Source organism: Procambarus clarkii, chromosome 43, assembly GCF_040958095.1.
Source record: "Procambarus clarkii isolate CNS0578487 chromosome 43, FALCON_Pclarkii_2.0, whole genome shotgun sequence".
Classification (NCBI taxonomy): domain Eukaryota; kingdom Metazoa; phylum Arthropoda; class Malacostraca; order Decapoda; family Cambaridae; genus Procambarus; species Procambarus clarkii.
Window position 1 is genome coordinate 18,470,865 of NC_091192.1, and position 15,028 is coordinate 18,485,892.

The 15,028-nt window shown below is 36.1% G+C and overlaps 1 protein-coding gene across 2 annotated transcripts in view; it reads left to right on the forward strand.

Annotated features, from left to right (window-relative positions):
• The first annotated feature begins 13,583 nt into the window (after nt 1–13,583).
• Nucleotides 13,584–15,028, forward strand: part of ProRS-m (prolyl-tRNA synthetase 2-like protein, mitochondrial) — a 114,631-nt gene continuing 113,186 nt past the window's right edge. Inside the window, exon 1 of one of the 2 annotated variants that reach the window (XM_045738548.2) lies at nt 13,584–13,802. In XM_045738548.2, coding sequence (XP_045594504.2) covers nt 13,706–13,802 — 97 coding nt within the window. In that variant the 5' untranslated portion in view covers nt 13,584–13,705. The remainder of the gene's footprint in view (nt 13,803–15,028) is intronic. The other variant, XM_045738547.2, reaches the window with a different exon arrangement.

A 15,028-nucleotide genomic window follows, 5' to 3' on the forward strand; every position in this document is an offset into this window, starting at 1 on the left:
AAGTTTTCGGTGTACTGCTGCTCTCAGATTGCTTATTGACAATCCAAGGTTATACTCAACGGCTCCTTTAAAGGCAGATTCTTTGGCTAACTTATCAGCTCTATCATGCATTCGGAGCCCCACATGAGATGGAGACCACATGAAATGGACTCTGTTACCATCCTTAACAATTTTGTTGTATTTGTGTCTAGCTTCGGACACGAGCATGTTACAGTTATGTCTTAAAGAGTTGAGAGCAATAAAGGATGATAAGGAGTCACTTACAATTAATGTATCAAGTTCGGAGACTTGTACACATTTCAGTGCAAGGATTAAGGCAAATAGTTCGGTCTGAAGGGTAGAGGCCCAGTTGTTTATACGGACTCCAAACTCAAACTACAAGCCATCGCCCATTGTCAGGACAACTGCACTTCCACCTGCACCCGTGGTGCGGTGTAGGGAACCATCAGTGTATATGATTTGAGAGAGAGAATGCTCTGTGGACAGAGCATCAATATGGCTTAAGGCGTTGAGCAAGATATATATATATATATATATATATATATATATATATATATATATATATATATATATATATATATATATATATGTCGTACCTAGTAGCCAGAACGCACTTCTCAGCCTACTATGCAAGGCCCGATTTGCCTAATAAGCCAAGTTTTCATGAATTAATTGTTTTTCGACTACCTAACCTAACCTAACCTAACTTTTTCGGCTACCTAACCAAACCTAACCTATAAAGATAGGTTAGGTTAGGTTGGTTAGGTTCGGTCATATATCTACGTTAATTTTAACTCCAATAAAAAAAAATTGACCTCATACATAATGAAATGGGTAGCTTTATCATTTCATAAGAAAAAAATTAGAGAAAATATATTAATTCAGGAAAACTTGGCTTATTAGGCAAATCGGGCCTTGCATAGTAGGCCGAGAAGTGCATTCTGGCTACTAGGTACGACATATATATATACATATATATATATATATATATATATATATATATATATATATATATATATATATATATATATATATATATATATGTATATATATATACATATATATATATATATATATATATATATATATATATATATATATATATATATATATATATATATATATACATATATATATATGTATATATATATTGGTGTATACTGGCAGCAGGTTTTCTTTCAAACATGTTTCATTGAATATGACCGCATATTCTGTATTTATTATTTTCTGGTTTAGGGCTTCTATCCCTCTAACTATTTTCTTAGCATCAGGGCTTAATTGAAATAGGAGTTCTCCAAAACTCATTTTCGTACTTTTAAGGTGAAGAAAAGAAGTGATTTACTATAGAGTGTATTACACTTATTTGTATAATTTGCACGACGTTTCGAACCTCCATGGTTCATTCTCAAGTGAACAGATCTTACAATACTAGTTGATTTTATACCCGCATTAGGTCAGGTGATAATACAATGAAGGTGAAAACATGGGGGGATACATAAGGGATAAACATAGGGGCTGCAGAAGGCTTATTGGCCCATACGAGGCATCTCCTATCTAAACACAAAGATTAATCCAGTGTAATTGGCCTGTTATGTTGGACATTGTCTTCTGTGTTGGCATCGATATGTTCTTGTCTTGTCCTTACTCTCATGGTGGGTAGAGTAAATAGTTCCGTGATTTGGGTGTTCATGGTAGGTCGCTCTATTCTTATGTGAATTGCCTCAAGAATTTGTAATCTTCTTGAATCTTGGGTTTTGTCTATTATGCAAGTATTCTTGTTCAACATTTCTCTTGTTAGAGTAATGTCATGGGCTTGTCTCATGTGATTCCTAGGGGCACCAGATTGAAGATGGCATGTCAAACGCCTCGTCAGCTTGGTCGACGTCATACCTATGTACTTACATTGAAGGTTACATCCTTCGTGGGGGCAAGTGTACATGTATACAACGCTTGACTGCTGTAGAGGGTTCTCTGTCGGCTTCGGGCTGTTTTTGATAAGGAGTTCGGAAGTCTTCTTGGTTTTGTAGAATATTATCGAATATTTTGTAGAATATGGGTTCGAGTCACTTCTGGGGTGTGAGTTTTCAGTTGCATATGTCCTGGGGACCATTCAGGCTTGTTCGCATTTGTGTTCCTCACGTGTTGCCCCAAAGAATGAGGTGATTTGGTAAAATGCTATGCCCAAGATAACTATCCGAGTGCCGGCGGTGGGGTGGTTCAAATAGCCTCGGCTATCACCTCATTATGTCCGGTCGTGATGGTCAAGTGGATTAAGGCGTCTTGTACATACCAGATGCGTTGCTTCTGGGAGTATGGGTTCGAGTCACTTCTGGGGTGTGAGTTTTCAGTTGCATATGTCCTGGGGACCATTCAGGCTTGTTCGCATTTGTGTTCCTCACGTGTTGCCCCAAAGAATGAGGTGATTTGGTAAAATGCTATGCCCAAGATAACTATCCGAGTGCCGGCGGTGGTGTGGTTCAAATAGCCTCGGCTATCACCTCATTATGTCCGGTCGTGATGGTCAAGTGGATTAAGGCGTCTTGTACATACCAGATGCGTTGCTTCTGGGAGTATGGGTTCGAGTCACTTCTGGGGTGTGAGTTTTCAGTTGCATATGTCCTGGGGACCATTCAGGCTTGTTCGCATTTGTGTTCCTCACGTGTTGCCCCAAAGAATGAGGTGATTTGGTAAAATGCTATGCCCAAGATAACTATCCGAGTGCCGGCGGTGGGGTGGTTCAAATAGCCTCGGCTATCACCTCATTATGTCCGGTCGTGATGGTCAAGTGGATTAAGGCGTCTTGTACATACCAGATGCGTTGCTTCTGGGAGTATGGGTTCGAGTCACTTCTGGGGTGTGAGTTTTCAGTTGCATATGTCCTGGGGACCATTCAGGCTTGTTCGCATTTGTGTTCCTCACGTGTTGCCCCAAAGAATGAGGTGATTTGGTAAAATGCTATGCCCAAGATAACTATCCGAGTGCCGGCGGTGGGGTGGTTCAAATAGCCTCGGCTATCACCTCATTATGTCCGGTCGTGATGGTCAAGTGGATTAAGGCGTCTTGTACATACCAGATGCGTTGCTTCTGGGAGTATGGGTTCGAGTCACTTCTGGGGTGTGAGTTTTCAGTTGCATATGTCCTGGGGACCATTCAGGCTTGTTCGCATTTGTGTTCCTCACGTGTTGCCCCAAAGAATGAGGTGATTTGGTAAAATGCTATGCCCAAGATAACTATCCGAGTGCCGGCGGTGGGGTGGTTCAAATAGCCTCGGCTATCACCTCATTATGTCCGGTCGTGATGGTCAAGTGGATTAAGGCGTCTTGTACATACCAGATGCGTTGCTTCTGGGAGTATGGGTTCGAGTCACTTCTGGGGTGTGAGTTTTCAGTTGCATATGTCCTGGGGACCATTCAGGCTTGTTCGCATTTGTGTTCCTCACGTGTTGCCCCAAAGAATGAGGTGATTTGGTAAAATGCTATGCCCAAGATAACTATCCGAGTGCCGGCGGTGGGGTGGTTCAAATAGCCTCGGCTATCACCTCATTATGTCCGGTCGTGATGGTCAAGTGGATTAAGGCGTCTTGTACATACCAGATGCGTTGCTTCTGGGAGTATGGGTTCGAGTCACTTCTGGGGTGTGAGTTTTCAGTTGCATATGTCCTGGGGACCATTCAGGCTTGTTCGCATTTGTGTTCCTCACGTGTTGCCCCAAAGAATGAGGTGATTTGGTAAAATGCTATGCCCAAGATAACTATCCGAGTGCCGGCGGTGGGGTGGTTCAAATAGCCTCGGCTATCACCTCATTATGTCCGGTCGTGATGGTCAAGTGGATTAAGGCGTCTTGTACATACCAGATGCGTTGCTTCTGGGAGTATGGGTTCGAGTCACTTCTGGGGTGTGAGTTTTCAGTTGCATATGTCCTGGGGACCATTCAGGCTTGTTCGCATTTGTGTTCCTCACGTGTTGCCCCAAAGAATGAGGTGATTTGGTAAAATGCTATGCCCAAGATAACTATCCGAGTGCCGGCGGTGGGGTGGTTCAAATAGCCTCGGCTATCACCTCATTATGTCCGGTCGTGATGGTCAAGTGGATTAAGGCGTCTTGTACATACCAGATGCGTTGCTTCTGGGAGTATGGGTTCGAGTCACTTCTGGGGTGTGAGTTTTCAGTTATATATATATATATATATATATATATATATATATATATATATATATATATATATATGCAACAATGATCACAAAAACACTGATCCAAGTATGCAGTATAACCACATATGAAAAATAGAAAATGCTTAACGCGTTTTTCGGCTAATTCGCCTTCATCAGAGCAAAGTAGAATATTCTACTTTGCTCTGATGAAGGCGAATTAGCCGAAAACGCGTTAAGCATTTTCTATTTTTCATATGTGGTTATACTGCATATATATATATATATATATATATATATATCTTCATTCTACTTTGCTCTGAAGAAGGCGAATTAGCCGAAAAGTGTTAAGCATTTTCTATTTTTCACATGTATATATATATATATATATATATATATATATATATATATATATATATATATATATATATATATATATATATATATATATATATATATATATGTCGTACCTAATAGCCAGAACGCACTTCTCAGCCTACTATGCAAGGCCTGATTTGCCTAATAAGCCAAGTTTTCATGAATTAATGTTTTTTCGACTACCTAACCTACCTAACCTAACCTAACTTTTTCTGCTACCTAACCGAACCTAACCTATAAAGATAGGTTAGGTTAGGTTAGGTAGGGTTGGTTAGGTTTGGTCATATATCTACGTTAATTTTAACTAAAATAAAAAAAAATTGACCTCATACATAATGAATTGGGTAGCTTTATCATTTCATAAGAAAAAAACTAGAGAAAATATATTATTTCAAGAAAACTTGGCTTATTAGGCAAATCAGGCCTTGCATAGTAGGCTGAAAAGTGCATTCTGGCTACTAGGTACGACATATATATATATATATATATATATATATATATATATACACAATATATATATTATTAAATATGACCGAAAAAAAGTAAGATTAATAATTCTAACACGAATTTTCTCAATCTTTCGTACATTTCTTTTCACTGCTGGTGGTAATTAAAAAATCAATTCTCCAAAATTCATTTTTATTTTTAGTCTGACGCGACACTTGAGCGCGTTTCGTTAAACTTATTACATTTTCAAAGACTTTAGTTTACACATACACAACTGAATAGAACTTACACATCTCCGATTTGTTTATATCTACATTTGAGTGAGGTGGATGGGGTGAGGTGGTATTAATAGGGTATTAAATTCATCAACACAAGACAGAACACGAAACAATGGGTATTGAATGGAAGTGATTGTAGAAAGCCTATTGGTCCATATTTCTTGATGCTTCTATATTGGAGCGGAGTCTTGAGGTGGGTAGAATATAGTTGTGCATTAATTGGCTGTTGATTGCTGGTGTTGACTTCTTAATGTGTAGTGCCTCGCAAACGTCAAGCCGTCTGCTATCGCTGTATCTATCGACGATTTCTGTGTTGTTTACTAGGATTTCTCTGGCGATGGTTTGGTTGTGGGAAGAGATTATATGTTCCTTAATGGAGCCCTGTTGCTTATGCATCGTTAAACGCCTAGAAAGAGATGTTGTTGTCTTGCCTATATACTGGGTTTTTTTTTTTTTTGGAGCTTACATTCCCCAAGAGGGCATTTGAAGGCATAGACGACGTTGGTCTCTTTTAAAGCGTTTTGCTTTGTGTCTGGAGAGTTTCTCATGAGTAGGCTGGCCGTTTTTCTGGTTTTATAGTAAATCGTCATCATTACGAGATGGAAAAGGATGGGAAGCTGCCCTTTCTAGATGTAACAGTCATGGAAAAGAGCGTCCCTGTACATACCAGTTGCGTTGCTCCTGGCAGTATGGATTCGAGTCACTTCTGGGGTGTGAGTTTTCAGTTGTATATAGTCCTGGGGACCATTCAGGCTTGTTTGCATTTGTGTTCCTCACGTGTGCCCCAAAGAATGAGGTGATTTGATAAAATGCTATGCCCAAGATTACCATCCGAGTGCCGGCGGGGAAGTGGTTCAAATAGCTTCGGCTATCACTTCCTTTTGTCCGGTCGTGATGGTCAAGCGGATTAAGGCGTCCCTGTACATACCAGTTGCGTTGCTCCTGGCAGTATGGGTTCGAGTCACTTCTGGGGTGTGAGTTTTCAGTTGTATATAGTCTTGGGGACCATTCAGGCTTGTTTGCATTTGTGTTCCTCACGTGTGCCTCAAAGAATGAGGTGATTTGATAAAATGCTATGCCCAAGATTACCATCCGAGTGCCGGCGGGGAAGTGGTTCAAATAGCTTCGGCTATCACTTCCTTTTGTCCAGTCGTGATGGTCAAGCGGATTAAGGCGTCCCTGTACATACCAGTTGCGTTGCTACTGGCAGTATGGGTTCGAGTCACTTCTGGGGTGTGAGTTTTCAGTTGCATATAGTCCTGGGGACCATTCAGGCTTGTTTGCATATATATATATATATATATATATATATATATATATATATATATATATATATATATATATATATATATATATATATATAAATATATATATATATATATATATATATATATATATATATATATATATATATATATATATATATATATATAAATATATATATATATAAATATATATATATATATATAAATATATATATATATATATATATATATATATATATATATATATATATATAAATATATATATATATATATATATAAATATATATATATATATATATATATATATATATATATATATATATATAAATATATATATATATATATATATATATATATATATATATATATATATATATATATATATATATATATATATATATATATATATATATATATATATATATATATATATATATATATATATATATAAATATATATATATATAAATATATATATATATATATAAATATATATATATATATATATATATATATATATATATATATATATATATATATATATAAATATATATATATATATATATATAAATATATATATATATATATATATATATATATATATATATATATATATATATAAATATATATATATATATATATATATATATATATATATATATATATATATATATATTATATATATATATATATATATATATATATATATATATATATATATATATATATATATATATATATATATATATATATATATATATATATATATATATATATAAGACCGAAAAAGTAAGATTAATAATTCTAACACGAATTTTCTCTATATTTCTTATGTTTCTTTTCACTGTTGATGGTAATTGAAAAATCAATTCTCCAAAATTCATTTTTATTTCTAGTCTGACGCGACACTTGAGCGCGTTTCGTAAAACTTATTACATTTTCAAAGACTTTAGTTTACACACACACACAACTGTAACTGAATAGAGCTTAAACATCTTCGATTTTTTATACCTGCATTTGGGTGAGGTGATATGTTACACCAGTTTTGGATGAGGTGAAAACAAACTTTCAACACAAGACAGAACACGAAACAATGGGTATTGAAGGTAAGAATGGAAGTAATTGCAGAGGGCCTATTGGCCCATATTTCTTGGTGCTTCTATATTGGAGCGGAGTCTTGAAGTGGATATAATATAGTTGTGCATTAATTGACTGTTGATTGCTGGTGTTGACTTCTTGATGTGTAGTGCCTCGCAGATGTCAAGCCGCCTGCTATCGCTGTAACTATCAATGATTTCTGTGTTGTTTGCTAAGAAGAGCAAGTCGATGAAGAACTCTGTAGGGTAAGGCAGGTCCTAGTCAACAACGGCTTCTCCAATGGTTTCGTTGAAGACATCATAAGGAAGATGAAACGCCATGCAACCTCTGAAGAGACAACTAACACAACACCTATACCCCCTATTAAATTTTACAGGAACTTCTTTTCCACAGCTCATAAAATGGAGGAAAAGGTCCTGAAAGATATTGTTAATAGAAACGTTATCCCTACAGACAAAAATCAGAAGATACAATTGACGATCTACTATAAAACCAAGAAAACGGCCAACCTATTCATGAGAAACTCTCCAGACACAAAGCAGAACGCTTTAAAAGAGACCAATGTCGTCTATGCCTTCAAATGCCCACTTGGGGACTGTAAACCTCAAAGAATTCAGTATATAGGCAAGACAACAACATCTCTTTCCAGGCGATTAACGATGCATAAGTAACAGGGCTCCATTAAGGAACATATAATCTCTTCCCACAACCAGACCATCATCAGAGAAATCTTAATAAAAAACACGGAAATCATCGATAGATACAGCGATAGCAGGCAGCTTGATATCTGCGAGGCACTACACATTAAGAAGTCGACACCAGCAATCAACAGCCAATTAATGCACAAATATATTCTACCCACTTCAAGACTCCGCACCAATATAGAAGCATCAAGAAATATGAGCCAATAGGCCCTTTGCAGTTACTTCCATTCTTCCCTTTAACTTACAAAATATTATACCCATTGTTTCGTATTCTGTCTTGTGTTGAATGTTTGTTTTCACCTCATCCAAAACTGTTTTAACATATCACCTCACCCAAATGCACGTATAAAATCGAAGCTGTTTAAACTCTGTTTAGTTATAGTTGTGTGTGTGTAAACTAAAGTCTTTGAAAATGTAATAATTAAGTTATTACGAAACGTGTTCAAGTGTCGCGTCAGACTAGAAATAAAAATGAATTTTGGAGAATTGACTTTTCAGTTACCATCAACAGTGAAAAGAAATATAAAAAATATTGAGAAAATTCGTGTTAGAATTATTAATCTTACTTTTTCGGTCATATTTAATAATATATGTCTACAGGAAAGACTGCTACCAAAATATACTAATATATATATATATATATATGGTCGTCATGGTCTGGTATGTCGTAAATCACAGGGTAAAATTGCAAGACATGAAGAAGTCAACGACATCATCAAGAGGAGCCTCGCCACAGCCCGCTGCCCGGCACAAAGAGAACCACACTTATCCAGACCTAACGACCCTCAGAAGCGCCCTGATGGGGTCACCTTGCTACCTTGGAAGGATGGTAAGCAAGTGGTATGGGACTACACGTGCGCTGCCACACTGGCCAGTACCTACCTCCACTACAGCACACGTGAAAGCGGTGGTGCTGCTTCTTTCAGGGAATCGCAGAAAATTATTAAATATAGAGGTCTAGCACACTGCTACAGCTTTGTTCCGATCGGCTCGGAGACCCTCGGTTCGTGGGGAAAATGTGCATTGAAGTTCCTGAAGGAATTGGGGGACAAATTGATCAGCGCTACAAAAGACCAGAGAGCAAAAAGTTTCTTGTTCCAGCGCCTCAGTGTTGCGATTCAGAGGGGAAATGCCTTTTGCGTCTTGGGCACTAGTCCAACTTCAGAGGAATTCGAAGAAGTGTTTGACTTGCAACAATGATCGAACCCGTCTGTGACATTCATCAATGTTTCCCATTGTTGTGTTTTTCAAGAGATCCATAACCTTTAAGCACCTTTTTGCATTATTATTTTTGTATCAACCCATGTATATCTTGTAACCATCAAATACATAATAAAGCACAAAAAATAAAAAAGGAAGGGGGTGGTAGGAGAAAAGCACACAGAAACTGTATTGGAGGAGATCTAAACATTCCCTCTAATGCGTTATGCGTGGTTTCCCCCTATATATATATATATATATATATATATATATATATATATATATATATATATATATATATATATATATATATATATATATATATATATATATATATATATAGATATTTATACCCAAAAGGGGTACTACCTCTGGTGCAAGTGTAAGGACCCATAGCCTCGGAGAAGAAAATAAAGAGTTGGCCCTTGGCTTACAAAGCTCACCATTGGGGAATACCCTTAGGGAGCTTACCCTTGGGGTGAGCTTACCCTTAGGGTAAGCTCACCCTTGGGGAATACCCTTGGCTTACAAAGGGAATACTTAAATTCATTAATAAAAATACATGACCTTGAGAAGAAGTATAGATTAGGAATCGTCTCCAAAGAATTTTCAAAGAATTACTCCTCATTGCTATCTAAAATAATTAGAAGAGCCAAAACTAAATACTATGAAGATAAATTTACCCAAACAAAGGGCAACAGAATGAAAACATGGAGCACAATTTCACAAATATTGGGATCAAAGAAGATTTTAAATAACAAACCAACACTCCTGTCCAATGACGATGGTCAGCTTTCAGCCTCTGATTCTGCTGTTGAGTTCAATAGGTTCTTCTCTTCCATTGGGTCATCCCTTGCAAATGATATTCCATCTTCCAGTACTGATGTTAATTTAAAGACTATCTTACAGGTAACTATCCACAGTCTCTGTACCTAACGCTTGCAAATTCCACTGATGTTAATGAGATAATCCTTTCCCTAAAAACCAAGTCTAGTGCCCTTGAGGAGATACCAACTTTAATTTACAAAAAAGCCTCCAGATCTTTAGCCCCTGCTATTGCATTGTTCTTCAACAAGTCACTTGAACTCCAAACCTTTCCAGATATTCTGAAAAAAGCGAGAGTAACGCCTGTCCACAAATGTGGTAATCTCACTGAAGTTAACAACTACAGACTTATATCAATCATGCCAAACTTGTCAAAAATATTTGAAAAACTAATCTACAAGCAGCTTTACTCTTATCTAGCCAAACACAATATACTTAGCTCTTGTCAATATAGCTTCAGACCCAAAAAAGCACTAATGATGCACTTATTAATATGAAGGTGAAAATGATGCACTTATTAGTATGATTAACTTGATACATGCAGCTCTTGATAAAAATGAGTTCCCTGTTGGGTTATTTGTGGACCTGGGTAAGGCTTTTGACACTGTCAACCACCAAAACCTTCTTACTAAATTACATCATTATGGAGTCAGAGGTCACTCCCTGCAATACCTCAAATCTTACCTTACTAACAGGCTCCAGTGTGTTTCTCTGAATAATTCAGTTTCTCCCACCCTACCCATCAACATTGGTGTTCTTCAGGGCAGCATACTTGGCCCTCTCCTCTTTCTCATCTACATTAATGACCTTCCAAATGCCTCCCTACACCTCAAACCAATTCTATTTGCTGACGACACAACCTTCATTTACTCCAGTCCTGACCCCCTTGCTTTAAATGTCACAGTGAATACTGAGTTAAATAAAGTCCATCACTGGCTAACTGCCAACAAACTCACAATCAACATTGAGAAAACTTTCTATATTTTGTTTGTCAATAAATCCTCAAATTAAATACATCTCAGGATAAACAATACCCAAATTTGTAACAAAGTAGAGGGCAAATTCCTTGGCGTTCTCATTGACCACAAGCTGAATTTCCAGGGACACATTCTAAATATATCAAAAAAAGTTTCAAAAACTGTTGGCATTCTTTCTAAGATCAAATATTATGTACCTCGCCCTGCCCTGGTGACACTCTATTACTCTCTCATCTATCCTTATCTCAACTATGGTATTTGTGCTTGAGGTTCTACTACCCAAAATCATTTACGTCCTCTAATTACTCAACACAAAGCTGCTATTAGGACAATATCCAACTCTGGCCCCAGACATCACTCGGTACCCCTACTCAAATCTCTGAATATGTTAGATATTAAGTCACTACACATCCTCTCATTTGTATTATATATATATATATATATATATATATATATATATATATATATATATATATATATATATATATATATTAGTATATTTTGGTAGCAGTCTTTCCTGTAGATACAGCGATAGCAGGCGGCTTGACGTTTGCGAGGCACTACACATCAAGAAGTCAACACCAGCAATCAACAGCCAATTATTGCACAACTATATTCTACCCACCTCAAGACTCCGCTCCAATATAGAAGCATCAAGAAATATGGACCAATAGGCTTTCTACAAACACTTCTATTCAATATCCATTGTTTCGTGTTCTGTCTTGTGTTGATACTTTTAATACCCTATTAATATTCTCTAATGCCACATCATCCTTCCCACCTCACTCAAATGTAATGCCACATCACCCTTCCCACCTCACTCAAATGTAGATATAAAATCAGGGAAACGCAAGTTCTAATCAGTTGTGTATTTGTGAAGTCTTTGAAAATGTAATAAGTTTTACGAAACGCGCCCGTGTCGCGTCAGACTAGAAATAAAAATGAATTTTGGAGAAGTGATTTTTGATTTACCTCCAACAGTGAAGCATAATGTACGAAAGATTGAGAAAATTCGTGTTAGAATTATTAATCTTACTTTTTCGGTCATATTTAATAAAATATATATATATATATATATATATATATATATATATATATATATATATATATATATATATATATATATATATATATATATATATATATATATATATATATAACGCTGAACTGTAATGTCAATCCTGACCTTAAAAGCTTCATTGAAGGTTGTAACAGAACCCATGAGCACCACAGCAAAAACAAATACCTTTTTGATATTCCAAGAGTACGACTTAATCAAACTAGAAATGCTCTACAAATCAAGGGACTCAGAATGTGGAATGACCTTCCCAACCATGTTAAAGACTGTACCTCTCTCAACCAGTTTAAGATAAAAACTAAGCATTACCTAATTAACTCCATGTAACCTACCTCACCCCCAAAATGTTAACCCATGTCTACTATTTATAAACAATGCTGTTTGTCGACCAAATTGTATTTATTTGCTGTTTTTCTGCCATGTTCCCCCCATTTTTATATTTATATTTTCTTAAAACATTTTATACTTTAATCTTATATGTGCTGTCAATCTGCTGTATGGTGTCCATTAATCTTGTTTAAATTACTAATCATGCTGTCAATGTAATCAATCAGAGCTTTAATATAACAATGTGCTTTAATATACTTACTAAGCTCTCTCATCTCAATTTTCTCTTGCCATGTATCTTTACCATTTATTAATTCTGATAGAAATTACCTACTTAAAATTATCTGTTAGATTAAGGACCGGCCCGAAACGCTGCGCGTACTAGTGGCTTTACAAGAGTGTAAATACTGTACTATCCAATGTATTCTCACAAACCCAATGTACCTTCTTGTATATATATATATAAATAAATAAATAAATAAATCTCAATTAGTATTAAGTTTTAGTCTTTAGTGTTTTTCCTGCCGAAACGCTTTGCGTAATAGTGGCTTTAGGCATTGTATGTACTAGGTCTATCTATAAATTCATCAATATTTGTATCACACCTTGTATGTATGTACTTTACCTGAGTAAACATTTGAATTTTTGAATTTTGAATTTGAGAGTACTCAGGGAAGACCTTGTAGATTCTCACTGAACTCTTTGATATTTTCTTCTCCTACCACCCCTATTCTTTTAGTGTGTGTGTGTATATATATATCTAACTTTATTTTAAAATTTCATTACACAAAAAGGATTTATTTACTTATTTATTAATTGTCACGATTACTAACCATAGAAAACGTGGCTCCATGTACTAAAATTAAGCGACCACTCCTTCACCATCATCACAATAACAACAACGCTGCAGGTTCCCCCTAAATCAACACAACAGAACGCTGCAGGTCGGCATGTTTCGAAGAATACATTCAAATTTATCATCATGTTGGCGGAGTTATCACTACAAGATGTCAGAACAATTTTTACCTCAGCCGAATGTTACAGTGAAGAAGGAAGAGACAATATCCCTTGGCAGAAAAGTAATACTCTCTAGACCTACGGTTGTATTTTACCCTATGACTTGCGTGTTCCTGCAGCTTTCTCACATATATAATGTATATATAGTTCACTGTATCGGGAGATAGGAAGCTGGAGTGTATTCATACATTTTAGTTTTTTATCACGGTCCCCTTCCCCCTCCAGGCGTTGAATTACTGACCCCGACCAGGATGCAACCCCACAACAAGCTGACCAACTCCTGAGTACCTACTTGCTGTTAGGTAAACAGGGGCATTAGGTGAAAGGAAATGTGCCTAACTATTTCTGTCCCACACGGAATTCGAACCCAGAATTCTCGATTGTGCGTTGAGAACGAACCAGACTGTACTACTGGGACTCATATATATATATATATATATATATATATATATATATATATATATATATATATATATGTCGTACCTAGTTGCCAGAACACACTTCTCGGCCTACTATGCAAGGCTCGATTTGCCTAATAGGCTGAGTGATTTTCTTTATTTTCAATATATTGTTTCTAGTTGGTTTATTTGAAATATTATTATTATATTATATTAAGATCATAAAGTATTGACGTAGTTATGTTAGTTTTGGTTAGGTTAAGATAGGTTAGGTTAGGTTAGGTAGGGTTGGTTAGGTTCGGTCGTATATCTACGTTAATTTTAACTCAAATTAAAAAAAAATTAACTCATATATAATGAAATAGATAGCTTTATCATTTGATAAGAAATATTTTAGAAAAATATATAAATTCAGGAAAACTTGCCTTATTAGGCAAATCGGGCCTTGCATAGTAGGCCGAGTATGGCGTTCTGGCTACTAGGTACGACATATACATATATATACATATATATACATATATACATACACACCAAAAAACACTTCCTTGTGAAAGGATTAGAACCGTAGATAGCCTGGCTCTCCATTCGCAATGGCGTATCGAGTACTGTGACCAGTACACCATGACTGACTATATAAAAGCTGTTGGTAGTCGGAGACTATTTACCTAATAGTAAACACTCTCCATGGCAAGAGATCACAGATAATTTTCATCAAATCAATTCACTTTTGAGGAAACTGTGAGCCTCAAATGTATGATTTGTAACGTACGATTATGTTACACTGTTGGGTTGATTAGATACACAGTGTTTAGTGAGTTTCATATTTATTTAGTAGTCCTGGATACAGCAGTGTCGTAGACGTTGAGACGAAGCCTGGAGCAGAGCAGAGA